Source organism: Penicillium roqueforti (genome assembly GCF_015533775.1).
Source record: "Penicillium roqueforti strain LCP96 04111 chromosome Unknown scaffold_23, whole genome shotgun sequence".
Lineage (NCBI taxonomy): Eukaryota > Fungi > Ascomycota > Eurotiomycetes > Eurotiales > Aspergillaceae > Penicillium > Penicillium roqueforti.
In genome coordinates this window covers 244,572-263,851 of record NW_024067587.1, presented here as the reverse complement: position 1 = coordinate 263,851, position 19,280 = coordinate 244,572, and the positions used below count along the sequence as shown (strand labels likewise).

General features: G+C 48.6%; 7 protein-coding genes across 7 annotated transcripts; 6 read left to right on the top strand and 1 right to left on the bottom strand.

The window, feature by feature from the left end:
* Nucleotides 1-592: 592 nt before the first annotated feature.
* Nucleotides 593-2,888, top strand: LCP9604111_7468 (uncharacterized protein; the record flags this gene model as incomplete). Its single annotated transcript, XM_039075503.1, has 3 exons — nt 593-1,277; nt 1,332-1,772; nt 1,846-2,888. The coding sequence occupies 3 exons, from the start codon at nt 593-595 to the stop codon at nt 2,886-2,888; spliced, it is 2,169 nt and encodes a 722-aa protein (XP_038926585.1).
* Nucleotides 2,889-4,251: 1,363 nt separating this feature from the next.
* LCP9604111_7467 (ubiquinol--cytochrome-c reductase subunit 2) lies at nt 4,252-5,829 on the bottom strand (the record flags this gene model as incomplete). The annotated part of the gene is made up of 4 exons (XM_039075502.1): nt 4,252-4,347; nt 4,404-5,263; nt 5,344-5,518; nt 5,590-5,829. 4 exons carry the CDS (start codon nt 5,827-5,829, stop codon nt 4,252-4,254), a joined length of 1,371 nt encoding a protein of 456 aa, XP_038926584.1.
* A 581-nt stretch (nt 5,830-6,410) lies between these two features.
* Nucleotides 6,411-8,558, top strand: LCP9604111_7466 (uncharacterized protein; the record flags this gene model as incomplete). The annotated part of the gene is made up of 4 exons (XM_039075501.1): nt 6,411-6,425; nt 6,479-6,535; nt 6,623-7,492; nt 7,548-8,558. The coding sequence occupies 4 exons, from the start codon at nt 6,411-6,413 to the stop codon at nt 8,556-8,558; spliced, it is 1,953 nt and encodes a 650-aa protein (XP_038926583.1).
* A 1,058-nt stretch (nt 8,559-9,616) lies between these two features.
* LCP9604111_7465 (MARVEL domain-containing protein) lies at nt 9,617-10,217 on the top strand (the record flags this gene model as incomplete). Its single annotated transcript, XM_039075500.1, has 3 exons — nt 9,617-9,695; nt 9,751-10,036; nt 10,118-10,217. The coding sequence occupies 3 exons, from the start codon at nt 9,617-9,619 to the stop codon at nt 10,215-10,217; spliced, it is 465 nt and encodes a 154-aa protein (XP_038926582.1).
* A 1,229-nt stretch (nt 10,218-11,446) lies between these two features.
* On the top strand, nt 11,447-13,173 carry LCP9604111_7464 (putative arginine transporter; the record flags this gene model as incomplete). Its single annotated transcript, XM_039075499.1, has 2 exons — nt 11,447-11,618; nt 11,678-13,173. The coding sequence occupies 2 exons, from the start codon at nt 11,447-11,449 to the stop codon at nt 13,171-13,173; spliced, it is 1,668 nt and encodes a 555-aa protein (XP_038926581.1).
* Nucleotides 13,174-13,483: 310 nt separating this feature from the next.
* Nucleotides 13,484-15,992, top strand: LCP9604111_7463 (putative AMP-binding enzyme; the record flags this gene model as incomplete). The annotated part of the gene is made up of 6 exons (XM_039075498.1): nt 13,484-13,510; nt 13,611-13,617; nt 13,678-13,850; nt 13,904-14,159; nt 14,224-15,814; nt 15,887-15,992. The coding sequence occupies 6 exons, from the start codon at nt 13,484-13,486 to the stop codon at nt 15,990-15,992; spliced, it is 2,160 nt and encodes a 719-aa protein (XP_038926580.1).
* Nucleotides 15,993-16,955: 963 nt separating this feature from the next.
* LCP9604111_7462 (glutathione S-transferase family protein) lies at nt 16,956-17,779 on the top strand (the record flags this gene model as incomplete). Its single annotated transcript, XM_039075497.1, has 2 exons — nt 16,956-17,125; nt 17,212-17,779. 2 exons carry the CDS (start codon nt 16,956-16,958, stop codon nt 17,777-17,779), a joined length of 738 nt encoding a protein of 245 aa, XP_038926579.1.
* Between the last annotated feature and the right edge of the window lie 1,501 nt (nt 17,780-19,280).

The window sequence follows — 19,280 nt, the reverse complement described above, 5'->3', positions numbered from 1 at the left end:
GATGAAGTGGAGAATCAAAAACCTTCGGGGCGGAGACGGTCCTCCGTGGTCGGCAACGGCACCTTGCCACTGTGTTGGATGTTAGACGAAGTACGAGCATACGCCTTTTTAATCTTATTCCTGCGCTAGATGCGCGTGTGCTTATAGTGCATGCTGAAAGAACCTGGTAAAAAAGTACTAGCTTACTATGGAGTGCTCCCATAGGTATGTTCTCCGTACTTCGTATAGTCCAAATCTCTTTTTGTCCCGTTTAACCCACAGTGGGGATACGGAATACGGACAAGCTTCCGGGGATATATGCATGAGATTTATATTTCTACCAAAGTAAGAAGGAGTAGTAAGTAGTACTAGGTAACAGTTATGTAGTCAACTATGACTCGAACATATCAACTTCGAGGGTTTCCCAGGTGCAGGTGGAATATAAATCCACATGCATGGATACCTCAGGCAGAGATTGAGGGGTTTATCACCTCGTGATATCGGCTTACCTGAGCAACAGGCATGACATGATCACTTTAGACTTCCCCCTGGAGAGCTTCGTAACCTATTTAACTTCGCTTGTTCGGTAATCTTTCCTGTGAGATATGCCCTCATGATGAGACCTACTCCAGACCTCCCATTCTCTCGCAAACCCTCCGACCATCCCCCATCCCCATCCCTCGATCCCCGCACTGCAACCCCTGCGACCTTCTTCTTATCGCGGAATCCGCATGTCGCGGATTGGGATTCCAGTATATCGATAGATAGCCCCGAGGATGTCAAAGAGAATATGTATGGAGTACAAAGCCTAGATACCTCTCTGTCCCAATCAGAATTCCCATCCTGGCCCCGCAATCACTCCGCAGAGGACAGCCTGAAGCAGGCAACCGACGATTTAGAATCGCACCTCGCACAATGCCGGTCAACGTTAAAGCCGTTAAACTCAGACACCGGGGAATCATCTGAACATGCATCACCCGCTCATACAGTGTCTCGGCCCGTGACCCCACTTACGTTGGGCATCCCCGATGACCCATCGTCGCTGCCCAGCAGCCCTAAATCAATATCCAACCAGTCTTTGCGGCCACTCGACGATATCTCTATCACAGATGAAATCAATAGTCAGGCTATCGGATCTGGAGATGAAGACGAAATGCCCCATGAGTCTCCTTTTTTGGGCCCAGGTGGGGCGGCCTCCCAGCTTATCATGCCAAGCATCAAAATGCCTAGTCGGCGACCGTTCACTGAGCGAGGGAAAGCTATGGGACGATTCAAGGTCCTTTTAGCTGGTGCTCCTGGTAGGTTTCAACAGTTCTAGAGAAATTACACGGGCTAATTGTCTCGAAAATTAGGTTCTGGTAAGACTTCATTGATTAAGTCTATCGTTCAGACATGCGACGATATCGTTCATGTCGACGCCATCCCACAGATGACCTCTTCGGGACGCCGTAGATCTTGCCGGCCTCGATCTCGGGGGAGATCGACTGCTACTATGGAAATTTATGCTAGCACCAAACCTTATCCTTCATGGTGGTCGGATCTGGAAGATTCGCGCGTCCTTCAGCGGCGGAAAAGCATGGGGGAAATTGTGCTAGAGAGGAATCTCTGTTTCGTGGACACGCCTGCGACAAATCTAAGCCGAGCAGGTCAAAGTGACGCTATCGGGGAGTATATGAGACAACAATTCTTCCGTGCCACCACTGCGCTCAGTGGGTCTAGTGTTGATTTCCAAAATCTCCTAGCCGGGAATGGTGGATCCCAGGTGGATGCCATCTTATATTTGATTTCTACTGGTAGGCTTTTTCTATTCTATCTCCGAGGGATACATCCCAAATTAATTCCTGGTCGCTAACCTTCTACGTGCAGATACCCTCTCAACAGACGTGGAATGCATCCGCAAGCTCTGCGAGCTAAGCAATGTGATCCCAATAGTATCCAAAGCAGACACCCTCACCCCGACTCAAGTCACTGACTTGAAAGTCCGCTTCCACGAACAAGCTCGCGAGGCCGGAATCAAACCATTCCTATTCGGTGATCTGCCGAACGGTCAAGATGGGCTCGAATCCCAACCCCCTTATGCCGTCTCTTCCGAGAAATCAGTCGATGCCGAAACAATGGATGCAAGCACTCTAATGAGTCCAGACTACGTTCAACCACTCATACCCTCCGAACTAGACGCCCTAGTCACAAAAATGTTTGATCGCGACAATCTAGCCTGGATGCGCCATTCTGCCGCAAAGAAACTTCTCCAGCAACGCACCGACTCGTATTCGCTCCCGTCCTCAATGCCGTTACCTAGTGCGCAGCTGGGTCCTACCGCAAATGGGTCCGAATATGCATATAGCAGCTGGCGTTCCGTCACTGGAACCTCTATGTCGCCCGGCTCTCCCCCCGGCTATGCCATGGCCCGCATCGCAGACTACACCCGACATGAGGAGCGTATGGCGCAGGTCCGCCTCGCACAATGGGCGACAGACCTGCAGCGCAGCCTGCAGAACGAGCGCAATCGATACACCTCGATAGCCCGCGGCGAGCGCGCTATATGGCTCACCGAGCGGCTAGGCGAGTGTGTTATCGACGGCTCGTTGGTGCCTCTTTCACAGACGCCTGGCTTCTGTGGCTTGCATGGCCCGATCGACGAGAAGAGCCCTGGTGGGTTCCAGGTCATGCGCTCACATGCCGGTTCCGGGGCGGCGTATCGCTTCGCGAAGTTCAGTCCGCATGACCCGCTCGGCGTGGTTGGCTGGATTGACGAACTCGGACATCGGAGCTGGATGCTTGTTCAGATTGTCGGGAGTGTAGGGGTTGTTGGTGGTCTGGCGCTCTGGCTTGCGCGCACTTGGGGATTTCCAACGCGCAGTCTTTCGGATTTCCGTGTCGATTATTGGTGTGGTACTATGGAACGGTAGGTCGATGAGATAATGAGGGTATGAGTATGTGATATTGGCTTTATAGAGTTAGGGTCTCCTAGTTTGTTGTCTGAAGCGTTCCTACTGGATGGGTTTTTGTTTCTCTGCTCTTTGTCTTCGGAAATCATTGCTATCATCTTCCTTCGGCGTCTTATGGCCGGTGTCTTACGGCTCTGGGACTATTCTCCTTGCGGTTCAGGGTCACGTAGCATATTAAGATAGGGATTACTTCGCATGGAAGTGATAAATGTGATTTTTATTTGATTTTTATTCTGTGTGATTCATCTTAATCCTTTTACCCCGTCTATCATTGAGATTGGACAGTGTCTGAACTATATCGACTTCGTTTTCGCCATTTCCATTCATAGATCCAAAGATGCTGCGATCTTCCATAGCTTGGTAAGATGGCCGAGTTGGTCCAAGGCGCACGGTTCAGGTTAACCTGATCCCGATGGTATACAACTGTCTCCGTGTCTCGAAAGGGGCGTGGGTTCAAATCCCACTCTTATCATATCTTTTTGCTTTTTTGTTGCTAGCATTATCTTTTGCTTCATAGAATAATAACAAGGATACTAGTCTAATAGTCTGGCAGCGCCTTGTCATGTCGTTTTGGTAGTCTTTTCAGCAGTCTCCGTAAATTTATAGTATTTTCTCGCCCTTCTTAGATAGACGGCGGAAAAAGACGCTTAATTTGTGCAGACGACCTCCGTATGTATGACATTTGATTACGAACTTAGTAAAAAGGTTGTTGTTGCTTTTTTTTCATTTACCTTGCTACTAGTGAAGTATGTCGTCAGAATAGGATGTAGCCAATGAACCTCTATCTATATCAATCAAATCGACAATTGGCCTGCCAACCTCCAGAACTCACATTGTTGCATCGATTTTTTTGTAAATAATGCTAGGAATGTGTGATGTCTATGTGTTGCAGTTAGATAGCATAGGCGTGAGCAAGATTGATATAATCTTAGCCTCGGTCATTACTCTTCTGCATGAGGTATACTACAAACCTGCATAGATCTTCGTCTTAATTAATTCTATGGGATGATAAGATCAAAATCCGGGATATTGCTCGGGAAAATGGAAGAGCAGGGTCCAACGAAAGAGTATGAAGAAGCAATGGTCAATCCCTGCATGAGATTATATCTCACCCCAAGATTATGGCTATCACGAGCCAAGGAAATCCATAGGTCTACTGGAGAGAATGGAAATAGAGGATAAGGTACAATTGTATTACAGTCAACTACACCCTTAAAAGAACAAAAGAGATATGGGCAATGAATCTAGGCACAAGTGGTCACATCAAATCCAAAACGAAGGGAACATAGTTTTCCCTCTCTACGGTGTAATGTATACAGGGATTTTAAACGGTCAGACCGAGGTCCTCGGCGAAGGGCAGCTGGTGAATATCACCCACGCTGACGAGGGTGGCCTTGCCAGTCAGGAAGGTGTTGGCGACCTACGGGTAACTGTTAGCATCATGACATCAACAATGTGGATAGAGAAAGAACATACCTCCTTGACCTGCTGCTCGGAGACCTTCTCGAGAGCCTGAGCAATCTCGTTGATCTGGTAGGGCTTGTTGCCGTGGATGAGGCCGGAACCGGTAGCCTCAAGACCGGTCTCGAGGGTCTGGACGGACTCCAGAGCGCGGAACTTGGCGAGAGCAATAGCCTTCTTGATGTCCTCGGAGGCGACCTCACCGGCGGCGGCCTTCTTGAGGGCATCGACAACGTTCTTGCTGGCGGCGCCGACCTGATCGGCCTGGCCGGACAGGGTGACAGTGAAAAGACCGGCATCGGAGTAGGCGTTGTTCTTGGTAGAGACGTGGAGCTGGTTGAAGCCCTTGGTGGCCTGCGACAGAAGGGAGAAGCCGGGGGTCCACTTGATAGTGGACTCACCGCCCAGAAGAGCAGCGAGAACGGAAGCCTCGGCCTTGTAGCCTGCGGTGCCGAAAGCGCTGGAACCGGGGAAGGCGATCACAACAGCATTGCCGATCTTGGAGGCAATGCGCTGCTCACCACCGTAGTACTTGGAGGCGACGGAGGGCAGAACGTTGTACTTGCTGGAGGCGTGGCTGGCAGGGGTGTCCTTGAAGAATTGACCAACCCACTTAGAGACCTCAGCGGAGTTGGGGCCGCTGGCGACAAGAGCAATGTTGGACTTGGCGTAGGCGCTCTGGGCGAACTCTGCGAGAGCATCGCCGGAGACGTACTTCTCGTAAGGAGAGGTCTGGGAGGGGGTGATAGAGGCGCCCAGACCGCGGTGGAAAGCAACACCGTGGGCGGCATCGACAGCAACGGTCTCCGGGTTGGAGTGGACGGCCTGCTGCTTGTACTTGATGAGCTTGCTGACAACCTCGTGCAATTCGTGGTCTAATTTTATGGAAGGGGCCCGAGTCAGCAAAAGATGCTCATATAATTGCGATCCACCACGTCAAAAGGGACTAACTCACCTGCAAACTTGGTCTGGGTAGCAACCTCGGCCAGCAACTCTGTGAAGTAGGGCAGATCCTTGGAGAGGAACTTGGTCCGGAGGACAATGTTTTCGCGCGAGTGTGTCGACGAGATTTCACCGCCTAGCAGCTCGGTCTCCCGGGTGATCCGCAGTGCAGACCGCTTGAGGGTAGTCTATTGAGGAATTGAATGATTAGTATCACCAAATATACCTGAGATGAATCAATTGATGCCATAAGACCGACCTTGAAAGCGAATCGATCGAGAGCATCGGAGAACCCAGGGAAGGGCTGGTAACGGGAGCCAGCCTTAGCAACCAGAGCCAGGGTGCCAGTAGGGCCCTGAACTTCACGGTTGGCGACCTTTACGCCGGAGGCTTCGGAGACATCGTACTGGAAGGCCGGGTTGACAGCGGAGGCCATGGACCGACGGCCGGCGGCCAAAGCACGCGGCGCATTTCGGCTGAGGGAAGATCGCGACAGCATCGTCGCCTGTGCCGAGAATCTGTGAGAGAAGAAGAAGAAATATAAACCCGAATTGGGTTTGTAAAGAGGCGCAAATGAGGCGGGGGAGGAGGTGGGATGCGGAGAGAGCAAGAGAGAAGAGGCAGTTTGGGAGGTCACGAAAAGCTTCAAGATCCCGACTCGTCACTCCAACCAATCAGCGGTCAAGTAATCAAAAGCGCGGACGGAACCGGAGTTACTTTTATTGCGAGTAGTAGTTATATAGGACTTTTCTATTGTCTTTGTATTGATTGTTATAGTCTAATTGAGCGTTTTTAAATTCAAAATCTCTATTCTAAAGAAAGTCCTGAGTATCTCTATTGTTTCCCCCATTGTCTCTGAACAACGTTGCTGAATGAGGCATTTGAATCAGCTGATTGGCCATATCACGTGAATATACCGATAAGCAAAAATAAGAACAAAAGAACAATTGCATCTCATCGGCGGTGGATTTTTGGACCTGCAGATGTCTGCTAGCTTGTAAATCTTCATGAGCATTCGGTGACCCTTAGGTGCCCCCTCTCGAGGTTTGGTGGTGAATCTTCTCATATCTTTAGCCCACCATGATGATGTCTCAGGTATGCGACTGTCCCGCTAACCTCGAGAGAGCTACTTACTGACATGAACGTAGTGCTCTACCGAGCTTTGTATGCTCTTGATCGAAGACAATTTTGGAGAGCTCTTTGCCGTGAGTCATCTTGTGCACACGCTCGGGCTATCATGGTTCTCTGCGACAGCGGGGAAGGAACCGGGCTAACTAGTCAACTTTTCGCAGCGCATCTTTACCGTCCTTCAACGTTATGAAAGACTGACTCTCCCTCGGTTGAGATTCTACGCTCGCCTGACAGATCGCCAATTGCACCATGGTCTCTCCGCTATGATCCAGCACCACCTGATATACCACTTCACTTCCCTCGATGATGGCAATACCTACTACGAAGCTAATCCACAAGCCGCATACTCCCTCGTGCGATCTGGAAAGATTCTCCAGCTTGTTGAAACTCGATTGGGAGAATACGCGGCTCAGGTGTTGGAAGCAATCATGAGTCTCGGTCACTCCTCGATCGCCCACCTCGAGACGCTTCCGGAGCTTCAATCCAAGAGGCAGCGCATTCCGAATGGGGTTAATCAGGGTGAAAATACGGTCGAAAATACGGTCGAAGATACGGTCGATGGGAACGGGGAAAAGGAAGAAGATTCAGCTGCTCCTAACGGCAATCATGTTGTCAGGGAAAAACCGGTGCACCTTCATCCCACCTTGAAGAGTCTCGCCTCTCACGGATACATCCATCGTCTTCGAGAGGCACATTTCCAAAGTCCGAACGACAACTGGATAGATGCTTCCCGAATCATCGCGTCAAGACCAGATGTCAAACAAATGAAAGGCAAACAGCAAGCAACGGAGATTGAGGAGAAGGCGAAGGACTTGGTCAAGGAAAGAACTGAAGGAGATCTGAGCAGGGGCCTAATATACAACGGCCTCCCTCAAGGCGCCAAAAGAAAACGCGATCATGGCAACTCGGAGTCCAATAAGCAGGCGCCTAATGGCACTAACGGTGTCAACGGGGACCATGTAGAGGACGAGGGGGAAGAGGATAATGATTGGTCGGAAGATGAAGATGGCGTTGATTCAATCCCAATGGATGTAAGTTTTCCTTTTTCCTTGCCACGGCTTCGGGTCAACTAATAACCATTACCAGTCTAACCTTATCGTTCGGGTGAACTACGAGAAACTCGACGTGGCGCTTCGAAACACGCGGTTCCTCGACCTTGCTAAGCAAGATGCACCTTCCGCCTCAGTTGAGATTTATGACTGTCTGCTTCGTCGCATTGAATACCAAACAGCCCGCTGCCGAGACTCTTATGAAATCCCTCGTGAAGGAGAAGAAGGCGAGCAATATTCTGCTCCAATTCAACTGAGCTCAATCGTCGAAGACGTTGACCCGAATCTGGATCTTACAGGATGTATTGGCCCGATGGAGCCCTCAACGGTGTTAAACCGAGGCGGCAAGCGACCATTGGATGATGAGACGAATGGCGTGAATGGTGACGAGCATGAAGATGAACCGAGCGGGCAGAACCGCGCCTATGGAATTGACCAGCACCTTAGTATTCTCTCACAACCTCCCTTGAACCTTACCACAAAACACGTCATCTCCGGGCTCCCAACGTGGCGAGTTGCATTCCGAGGCCTGGCCCGCAAGCTTCGCCATTTAGAACTGGAGCGCATGATTGAATCACGGTATGGAGATGTGGCACTGCGGGTGGTCCGCGTCCTGCATGCCAAGGGTAAGCTTGACGAGAAACGGCTCCAAGAAATCAGTCTCCTACCCTTTAAAGATTTGCGCCAGACGCTTGCTAGCATGCAAACTGGAGGGTTTGTGGACTTGCAGGAAGTGCCGCGTGACGCACAGCGCCAGCCTTCCAAGACAATCTACCTGTGGTACTACGATCCAGATCGAGTGTGCAGCAGTATGCTGGAGGATACGTACAAAGCCATGTCACGGTGCCTGCAGCGCATCAAATTCGAACGTGGCCGCGAGAGAGATTTTCTCGAGAAGACAGAACGAACCGACGTCAAGGGCCACGAGGAAGAATTCCTCTCGGAGGCGGAATTAGAACATCTTCGCAACTGGAAGGCCAAGGAAGCCTTGCTGCTGGCGGAGGTATCTCGATTAGATGACATGGTTGCTGTTTTCCGTGATTATTGATTTGCTATGTTTATATCATGGAGGCTGGGAAGTAATTGGGGTTGCATAAATCTGTACAGGCGAATGAGCGACGAATTGATACAAATGACATTTCCATGCTCGTTCTGCGAGTCTATACCTCAGACATATGTTGGAGATATGTAGCCATGTTTCCAAGGTCGCTCCTTCCAGGCGTAGATAAGGTACTCCGTTGCCTTAGTAAGTAGCATACGCTCACCGCCACAAAAGGAATGAATACATATCTCAGATGTGAGAAACAGGCTTTGTCTCTTTAGCTTTGTCTCTTTAGCTTTGTCTCTTTAGCTTTGTCTCTATGTCAGTGCAGGATCTAGAATTCAGCATTCGTCCAACTCTTTGCTGATAAGAAGCTATGATGACCTTCAAATTACCCATCTCTGGTATTTTTCATAGGGCTCCTTTGTGGGTATTTTCTTTTTATTTTATTTCCTTGCCTTCACTCTTAATATGATTGATAGATATGATAAACAGCCTTGGAAGTGCACGTTCTATATGTTATAAAATAATCCAGACATTTTGTATAACTTGGGGCCCTGTTCCACGAAGATCGGCAGCCCCGCGTCATAGGCCTTTCACATGCACCATTTAGCCAAGAATATACGAGACTAGCGTTGAATACTTTACTACTTCGTATAGGCAGCAAAGAAAGGGAAAAATAGCGCAATGTATTAATAGAGACCAGGCGGCATAGTAGTGTCTAAACGGTAATCAAAGGACATCAGAGAGGCGCATTAGGCAGTATAAATTCAAAACAAACCGGCAAATAAACAGTCAAAGAATGCGGGAGAAACCAAAAGTGGTACCTATTCAAGGCAGAAATAAACCCCTACGTCAGCCCTATTGGTATCAAAATCGCCAAGTCTGTAAATATTAATGACGCTGGCGCGACGCCGGTGGCTGCCCGATCCCTGCGCCTTGTTATACCTTGCCATACCTTGCCTGGGGTTCCTACAAAAAGGGTTTTTTTCTGACACAAATCCACAGATAAATTTATTTCACATTCATATTCACATTCACAACAACATAACATCCTATCGAAGATGGCCCTCCCGTGGATATACCCCGTCCGAATCGCCCAAGCACTCTTCGGCGTGATCGTGATCGGTTTGACAGGATATGGTCCGTTGCTTCAGAGCAAATTCTTGAAAATCCATGACAACTGACAAGTCTCTAGTGGTTTCATTATTCTACAATGGATGGTCATACTCGGATACCGTCAACTTCCTCCTCTTCCTCGGTTGCTGGACTGCCTTTGTAGCAGTGCCCTACCTCGTCGTTGCACCGATATGGTTCCCTCGCCTTGCACACCGCTTTGTGATTCCGGCTGTTGAAGTGATCACCATGATCTTCTGGTTTGCTGGGTTTATCGCTCTGGGAGCGATATTGCCTGCGCCGAGGTGGTGTCATGGCAGTGCATGCAGCTCGCTCCAGGCAGCAACGGTATTTGGGGCTATTGAATGGTGCGTGTCTTCTACTTTTGGTTGGCGTTATATGATGGTACATATTGACAGAGAGCTAACAATGATTTGTGTGGCATATAGGGTACTTTTTGCGGTCACCAGCTATTTCAGTATTGTCGATCTTATGCACCACCGCGGGGCAGAAGCGAAAACACATACGAATGTGCAGATGGGAGTCTGAAGTGTTTATTTGACTTGATTTGGATATGATACCCTTTGAATAGCGACCTTTATGTTTATCTTATGAATTTCAACCGGATCATAGGTCTAACATGTAGTGTCATTTTTATGACTAACTAGTAGTAGCTCCAAGGTTAATCTCCGCAAACGGCAACCCGGCCCCGCCAAGCCCGCTGCCAAGCATGTGGCTACATGATTAGTTGCCACAGTAGATTCTTATTTCAGGATTGACAAGAGGAATATAGAGGATTAACTAGTTGGATATATCGCGTGGAATAAGATGTACATGTAGTCTATTCTATGTACGTATCCTTGAATGTGGCCATTTATCTCATTGATCTGCAATGCATGATAAGAGGCCTCGGAACATTCGGGACCTGGGGATGCCAAAGACAACCGTGGATCTTTCAAAGCCTCGAATTATCAGCATCGTGTGCTTTGTAATGAAGCCGAGTTGCAAGAGCCGATAAGCTTTTTATGTAACTAGGTACAGTTCGTGGTCCACGGGTACATACTCCGTAGTTAACTAACTATCGCTTCCAAGGTTACGTACAACATAAGCCGTCTTACCACCCCACGGTACGCCACTCATCCCACCCGTGCCCAGGTGGGAACCAGACAGAAATTTCTCAGACAGAAATTGTAGGATTTTAGGTATCTTGACATGGTATACCTATACAAAAGGTACATAACTTGAGATATACGTAATAATAGATATCGTATAACTAATAGATATAGTATCAAGGAGGCCTGTTCTATTTGGTATTGTCTCTAAATGGCAGCTCGTTGATGGCTATATACATTTCTTAGTTATGTATGGTATTTTATATTCTCCATATAAGATATCTAGATTTATTATTAGCCAATCAACTAAACGAGAAATTTATCATTCTTCCTCTAACTAGCCAGAGGGAGAAAATAAGGTAGTATTAGGTATACGTACCTTATATGAGTGGGCTAGTTATACAAAAGATAACTAATTCTGACAATTTCTGTTTGGTGAGAAAAATTTTGTTTAGTGGGACAGACCCATACATTTCCAGGTATGGGAGCGGTAAGATCAAAAGATGTTCGGACGTAGTACTAGTCTCGTGTGTTGCTCCACCGAGGAAAAAGCCTGTCTTCGGACTTCTTTTGCCTCAATCGAGTGGATACTTGTTGCAGTCTCTCAGATCCTTTCTTTCCTCTCTTTATCCCATCTTCAAGCCACCCCCTCTTGCCCTAGCAAACATGGCTGACAAGTCAGAGGGAAAGATGAGCGGTGAATTGCCTGTGCAAGTCCAAGCACAGAGCATTGCCTATGATATCGACTATGAGAAGTTCGGTGCCCAGCGCGAGGCGAACCCGCTGCCGGATCTCAAGCGGCAGCTGAAGAGCAGACATTTACAGATGATTGCCATTGGTGAGTTATGATGAGCTATATATCATCGATCAGGATCTTCAGGCTAATGCTCTTCGAAGGCGGCACAATAGGTACCGGTTTATTCATTGGTAGCGGCACCGCCATTGCTCACGGAGGCCCCGTGGGCGCTCTCATCGCTTACATCTTCGTTGGATCGATCGTGTACTCGGTCATGACCGCCCTCGGGGAGATCGCAACATATATTCCGATTCCTGGCGCCTTCACCTCGTACGCTGCTCGCCTGATTGACCCTAGTTTGGGCTTTGCTATGGGTTGGATCTATTGGTTCTCATGGGCATCAACATTTGCGCTGGAATTAACTGCAACCGGTTTGATTATCCAGTTCTGGGACAGCAACATTCCCATCGCTATCTTCATCGGCGTGTTCTGGGTCGTCATTATCGTTTTCAACATGATGCCTGTGGCCTTTTATGGTGAAATCGAGTTTTGGTTCGCGAGTATCAAGGTCATTACCGTGATTGGCTTCATGATCTTCGCGATTTGTATGAATGCCGGTGTCGGTAAAGAAGGGTATCTCGGTTTCCGATACTGGGTGCACCCAGGTCCATTCGTCCCCTACTTGATTGAAGGAAACGATTCGTTGGCCAAGTTTGTTGGATTCTGGTCGACGCTTATTCAGGCCGGATTTTCCTACCAGGGAACCGAACTGGTTGGTATTGCGGCCGGTGAGACCGAGAACCCTCGCAAGACCGTCCCATCTGCTATTCGCAAAACCTTCTTCCGTATCGTCTTCTTCTTCATCCTGACAATCTTCTTCCTCGGAATTCTCGTGCCCTCTAGCGACCCCGGTCTATTGGCTAGTCAGGGAGATGGTGCTTCTGCTCAGAACGCCAACGCTTCGCCCTTCGTCATTGCCGCCAACCGTGCCGGTGTCGCGGCTCTCCCCAGTATCATCAACGCCGTTCTTCTAACCGTGGTACTTTCAGCGGCCAACTCCAACGTCTACAGCGGGAGCCGTATTCTGGTGGGTCTGGCCCAGGAAGGTTTCGCCCCTCATTGGTTCAAGATTACCAGCAAGCACGGTGTCCCTTACTACAGTGTGCTCTTCACGGCGGCCTTTGGTCTGCTCGGATTCTTGAACGTCTCCGATGCAGGTAGCACAGTGTTCACCTGGTTACTCCAGATCTCGGGTGTGGCTGGTTTCATCACCTGGTCTTCACTGAACGCCTGCCACCTTGCCTTCCAACGGGCGCTTAAGGCTCGTAACATCTCTCGGGATATCCTGCCTTACAAGGCCATCTGGCAGCCCTGGTACTCGTGGTATGGTCTGTTCTTCAATTGTCTGATCATTCTCACCCAGGGATTCACTGCCTTTATCCCGAACTTCCAAGTCAAGGATTTCTTCATCAACTACCTGAGCTTGATTTTGTTCGTGGTGCTATATGCGGGACACAGGATCATTTACCGACCTCCCTTTGTCAAGCCCATTGAAGCTGACCTGGATACCGGTCGTACCACTGCTGATAATGAGACATGGGAGACTATCGAGCCAACCACATGGCAAGGCAAGGCATGGAAGTGGATTTGCGATTAATTAGATACTGCTGATCTGTATATTAGTTTTTTCTTTGCATATTGCATATTGCATATTGTATAGGTGTTATCTTTTTCTTTCTTTTTTCAATGTTTATATTCCAACAATATATCTACATCTTCATACATTATACTTATACAATATACCATCTCGGTCCATGTGAAAATCAGTGCATGTGAGTTGTCCAGCAAATTGGGTGGAATATGTAAGCAGCTCCACTCGGGTAGGTACCTGAGATACTATGTGAGGTACCACTCTGTGGCAAGTACCCCAAAAACAGCCGAGGTCCCTTGTTCGGCTCATGTCTTTCATGTCCCAAAAGAGTCGGTTGCTCCGGGTTTGTTGCGACTCCAGTTTTCTCCCCCACACTCTTTGCCCCCTTTAATATCCGGATCACTCGGGCATTCCTTCCTTTCTCTCTTTTCTTACTCACATAGATATCCGGTTCGTCGGCCTGTTGTTATCACTCATTCTCTCGCTGACCACAGATCGCTATCCCGCTAGACATGTTTTTCTCACAACCTACCCATTTGGCTAAGGCCGAGGAGCTCAAGCAAGCACCCCCCAAAGGCGTCGCTTACTCTGTGGCTCTTCCCGGCACCGAACAGCCTGGCCGCAGTCCGGTATACCGAGCATGGAATGCGCAGAAGGAACTTTTGACAACACTGGACCCCGAGGTACAGAGGCGCACGCGCGAATGTTAGAATATCTTTATACTGACTGATTTTAGGTCACCACGGCCCATGATATATTCGAGTCGACCGCCATCCGCCATCCCAAGAATGACTGCCTTGGTTGGCGTCCGTATAACTCCACGACCAAGTCCTTTGATCCATACCAGTGGCTCACTTACGAGACTGTGCAGAAGAGACGCGCCGCATTCGGTGCTGGTATAGTAGAGCTGCACCACAAGCACGACTGCCATCGCCCCGGCCAGTATGGTGTCGGTCTCTGGTCCCAGAACCGGCCAGAATGGCAGATCACTGGTGAGTTTAGGTTGTGCGGGCGAAGAATTCAAGATATTGGACGCTAAATTGAAATCATGTACAGATCTGGCTTGCGTTTCGCAATCTCTTTACTCCGTCTCGATCTATGATGTCCTGTCCGAAGACGCTACCGAATACATTATCAACCACTCTGAGCTGAGCTGTGTTGTCACCTCTCTACCTCATATCGCCTCTCTGATCAAGCTCAAGCCTTCTCTCCCAACTTTGAAGATCATCATCAGTTTGGACCCATTGGATGGTGGTGAGCAGGCCGGTCACTCGAAGCGTGCCATCTTCGAGTCTATGGCCGCTGGTCTGGGCCTGGCGATCTATACTATCGATCAGGTTGAGGAGCTGGGTTTGGCCTCGAAGCGCGGTTACAATCCTCCTTCTGCTTCGGACATTGTGACTATCAACTACACCTCCGGAACCACTGGTCCCCCCAAGGGTGTCGTTCTGACGCACGGCAATGCGGTGGCCGCCACGTCCTGCGGTTTGATCACTATCAGCCAAGCCCGAGGTGATACGTCGGCCTCTTATCTGCCGCTGGCTCATATATATGCTCGTCTGGCAGAGCACACCGCTTTCTGGGGTGCTGCACGGATTGGTTATTTCCACGGAAACATCGCGGAGTTGGTCGACGATTTGAAGTTGCTGAAGCCCACCGGTTTCATGTCTGTTCCTCGTCTTTACAGTCGATTTGGTAGCGCGATCCGTGCCGCGACAGTTGAACAGCCCGGGTTCAAGGGCGCTCTTTCGCGACACATCATTGCGGCCAAAACCGCGAACATGAAGAATCCCGATCCTTCCAAGGCGACCGTCAGGCACGCTCTGTACGATCGCATCTGGGCTAAGAAGGTGACTGCCGCTCTTGGTCTGGAGCGAGCCAGATACATGGTGTCTGGCTCCGCACCTTTGGATCCGACCCTACACAACTTCCTACGTGTTGCCACCGGTACCGACGTCCTTCAGGGTTACGGCTTGACCGAGTCCTACGCTTCAGCTACCGCTCAGCCGGTCTACGATCTGACTGCTGGCAATTGTGGTAGTCTCGCACCCTGCGTCGAGGCATGTCTGGTCTCCCTGCCAGACATGGAGTACTCCGTGGACGACAAGCCGTTCCCCCGTGGTGAGCTCTTGCTGCGCGGCAACAACATGTTCCGCGAGTACTACAAGAACGAGGAAGAGACTCGCAGTGCCATCACCGAGGATGGCTGGTTCCGCACTGGTGATGTCTGCACAATCGATGAGAAAGGCCGCTTCATCATCATTGACCGCCGCAAGAACGTGCTCAAGCTCGCCCAAGGCGAGTACATCTCCCCCGAGCGTCTTGAGGGTGTTGTTCTTTCCGAGCTGGGCTACATCGCCCAGGCCTATGTCCACGGCGATAGCTTGCAGACCTTCCTAGTTGGCATCTTCGGTGTCGCGCCTGACCTCTTCGCTCCATATGCCAGCAAGGTACTGGGCAGGACCATTGCGCCAACGGACTTGGAAGCGGTCAAGGAATCTCTGAACGACGACAAGGTCCGCCGTGCTGTGCTCCGTGACCTTGAGCGCGTGGCTAAGAAGCACAAGTTTGCTGGCTATGAGAGGATCCGCAATGTCTCTCTCAAGGTGGAGCCGTTCACCGTTGAGAACAACTTGCTGACCCCGACGTAAGTTTTTTTCTTTTTTTTTTCCGTCGCCGTAATCCTAGCATTGCTAACATTATTTTCTCCTTTCTATAGTCTCAAGCTCAAGCGTCCCCCTACCGTCAAGGTATACCGTTCTCTTTTGGATCAGCTCTACGAGCAGGCCGTCGAGGAGCAATCTGCTCCCAAGGCTAAGCTGTAGTGGCTCCGGCACTTATTTTTATGCATTATTGTTTTCCATCGTGTTCTCACTGTGGCATTTGGCAATTCTTCGCGGGCTCGGTTCAAGAACTGTACATAGAACCTGTCTGTACATTGTAGTATATTGAACATTCTGATAGAGTTTTGGTCCGCGCTACCCTCCTCTGGCTGTAGGCTACTAGTACTAGTTTGGGCCGGTCTTCTAGCTTTTCTTTTGGGTCTTCCTTGTGAGAGCTCTTTCTTCATATGCTGCTTTTATACTTTCGTCTTTGGCACATCCTTTTCTTATAGGTCTTGCACAGGGCGTACTACTCTACGCCACACTATGTCCAACAAAAAGAAACCACAGTCCTTACCTCTCCACTGACACCATAAATTATCATAATGTTAGACTAGCTAACAGAAAAGCAAAAAAATATATGTCCATAGCCTGTAAAAGAAACAAAAACAAAAAGATATGATAAGAGTGGGATTTGAACCCACGCCCCTTTCGAGACACGGAGACAGTTGTATACCATCGGGATCAGGTTAACCTGAACCGTGCGCCTTGGACCAACTCGGCCATCTTACCAAGTTATGGAAGATCGCAGCATCTTTGGATCTATGAAGGAAATTTACCTCACGCTATACAGGCCATCAATATGTTGTCGGGCTGAGCGTTGATCCTTGGGTTTCGGGATATGATAGCGCCCATATATCATTATTCAAGGAGCGATAAAATACACTAACTTAGTATTTAGTTGGCCAGGTAGGTCATAGTCAATTTTTCTATATATAGCATGTTCATCCTAGAGTACGGAGTATCTGCAGTGCCTATATATAGCTTAAGATCTGGTGGGGCCTATAGAGAGTCATCATTCTAACATTCTATTCTCACTTCCCCCACCAGCATTACGCCCAATCCTCGTTTACCTTATATTTCATTTTACCTTCTTGGCCTTCGCTTAAAACACAGCTGGAATAAATGGCCGACCACTCCGAGCCCGATATCGTCTTGTACGATTTGGCCTGTACTAAGCACGTCAGCTTTTCTCCCGTTGTCTGGCGCATTCGCCTCATGCTCAACTATAAGAACATTCCTTACAAGACTATTTTCCTCGAGTTTCCGGACATTGAACCCACGCTAAAAGAACTGTGCGTTACAGATTACCCTTGTGTTTTCATGCTTTCCAGCACTGTTTACACGCGAGGAAACCCCCAGCTAACCCCGAATCACCAAGTGGCCTGGTTCCAGAAAAGTCCGCATCGGGATCCAAATACACTGTCCCCGCAATCCAACATGTGCCAACCAATACATACATTATGGACTCGCTCCCGATCGCGCAGTTCCTAGAGTCGATTTACCCAAACCCACCCGTACCACTAACATCAGAACTTGGTCGGGAGATCGAGACCAAGGCACGCGGTGTGCTTGGCAAGGCCATCTACTCGTCAGTGATGCCACGCGAGATCCGCATCTTATCGCCACGCTCACAAGAGTATTTCCGGCGCACGCGCGAAGCCTCCCTCGGGCACCGTCTTGAAGATCTCCTTGACGAGGGTAAAGAAGAGCAGGTCTGGAGTGATGTTAGCGCCGCCATGGGCGCTGTTGGCGAGCTGATCCGGACAAACAAGGCGGACGGACCGTTTGTGCTCGGTGCGCGGCCAAGCTACACTGATTTCTTCATTGCTGGATCCCTTCAGTCTATTAGAGTGGTTGATGAAGGGGTGTTTCAGAGGATGATCGGGTACCCTGGCTATGGGGAGGTTTATGAGGCATGTCTGTCTTACATGGGAAAGAGGGATTGATTGAATCACGGTCTAGACTACTTTCAATGTATTGTCGGTCGGGTCAAATGTCGGTCGCCAAATCTAGGAGTTACACACAAATATGAAGTGTTGGTCAGGCAATGCCACGCTTGCTAATTTAATTATACAAGTTTGAAGGAAAGGCTGTGACTTTGATGTGCATGTATAGCCTTGGATATATATCTGTTGGTCTGTCGATGGTCCAACTGCATATTAACAACGGTTAACTGAAGGATATATTACTCAAGGATAGTAAAGCAAGATACAATTATAGTGTTGACTTATACCACCTAAGGAGTTGACAAGTAAAGCAGTATAATGAATAGCAGCATGTCTGGTTCTGAAAGCCTGATTTAGTCATGGGGTCATAGATCCAAAGATGCTGCGATCTTCCATAGCTTGGTAAGATGGCCGAGTTGGTCCAAGGCGCACGGTTCAGGTTAACCTGATCCCGATGGTATACAACTGTCTCCGTGTCTCGAAAGGGGCGTGGGTTCAAATCCCACTCTTATCATATCTTTTTTCTTTTTTCAATTTCATTTCATTTCATTTTCATTTCATTTCATTTCATTTCATTTCATTTTCATTTCATTTCATTTCATTTCATTTCATTTTCATTTCATTTCATTTCATTTTCATTTCATTTCATTTCATTTCATTTCATTTCCCCCCCTGGGAAGGGGTCCCCCGGAAGGGCCCCCGGAGGGAATGCCTCGAAAGGAGATCATGTGACCAGGTGCTCTCTCTACTGGGTCGAAAAAAATAGAAATCCAGTCGGTGAAAACGTAATCGCTGAGAAACGGCAGAATACATCCAGCCGGCAGAAAAACACCAATCTATCTAATCAGAGTATATACTAATCCTAATGCAGTTAGACAATAGTATTATGCGATATCTACTCTGTAGTTAGTATATAGCTAGGCCTTCGTATCTTTCTCTCAGCTATAAGACCCTACCTATTTATTATTATGGATTCTGGACTATACTCTCAATATCGGTATATACGCCCTATATATATATTTCACTTACATACAAATCGAGAGATCCAATCGAGAGCGGGCGCGAAAGTGGTTTAAAGTAGTGGTATAGAGGAAGAAAAACAAATAATGTAGTTTGTCTTAGACGAAATAAATCGGAAAATTTTTTTTTTTTATTTACACTGTTTACATTGTTTATTTACATATGGCGGCATGAAAAAAGAGCAGTTAGTCGTTTCGTTCTGCACAACTATCTCGCGGCCGCAGGCCGGCGAGATCCCTCGTAGAATGAGGATCTGCCACGCACGACCCTAAAATGTATCAACCGCCCAATTCTACATCAAAACACGAAAAACAAGTCAATTGAGCCGAGAAAAGCTTTAGATTGAGAAAAAAACAAAAAAGTAATATGATAAGAGTGGGATTTGAACCCACGCCTCTTGCGAGACCAGGAAACTATTGCTAGTTGTAGAGTCAAGGTATACCTTAACCTGGCGCCTTAGACCAACTCGGCCATCTTACCA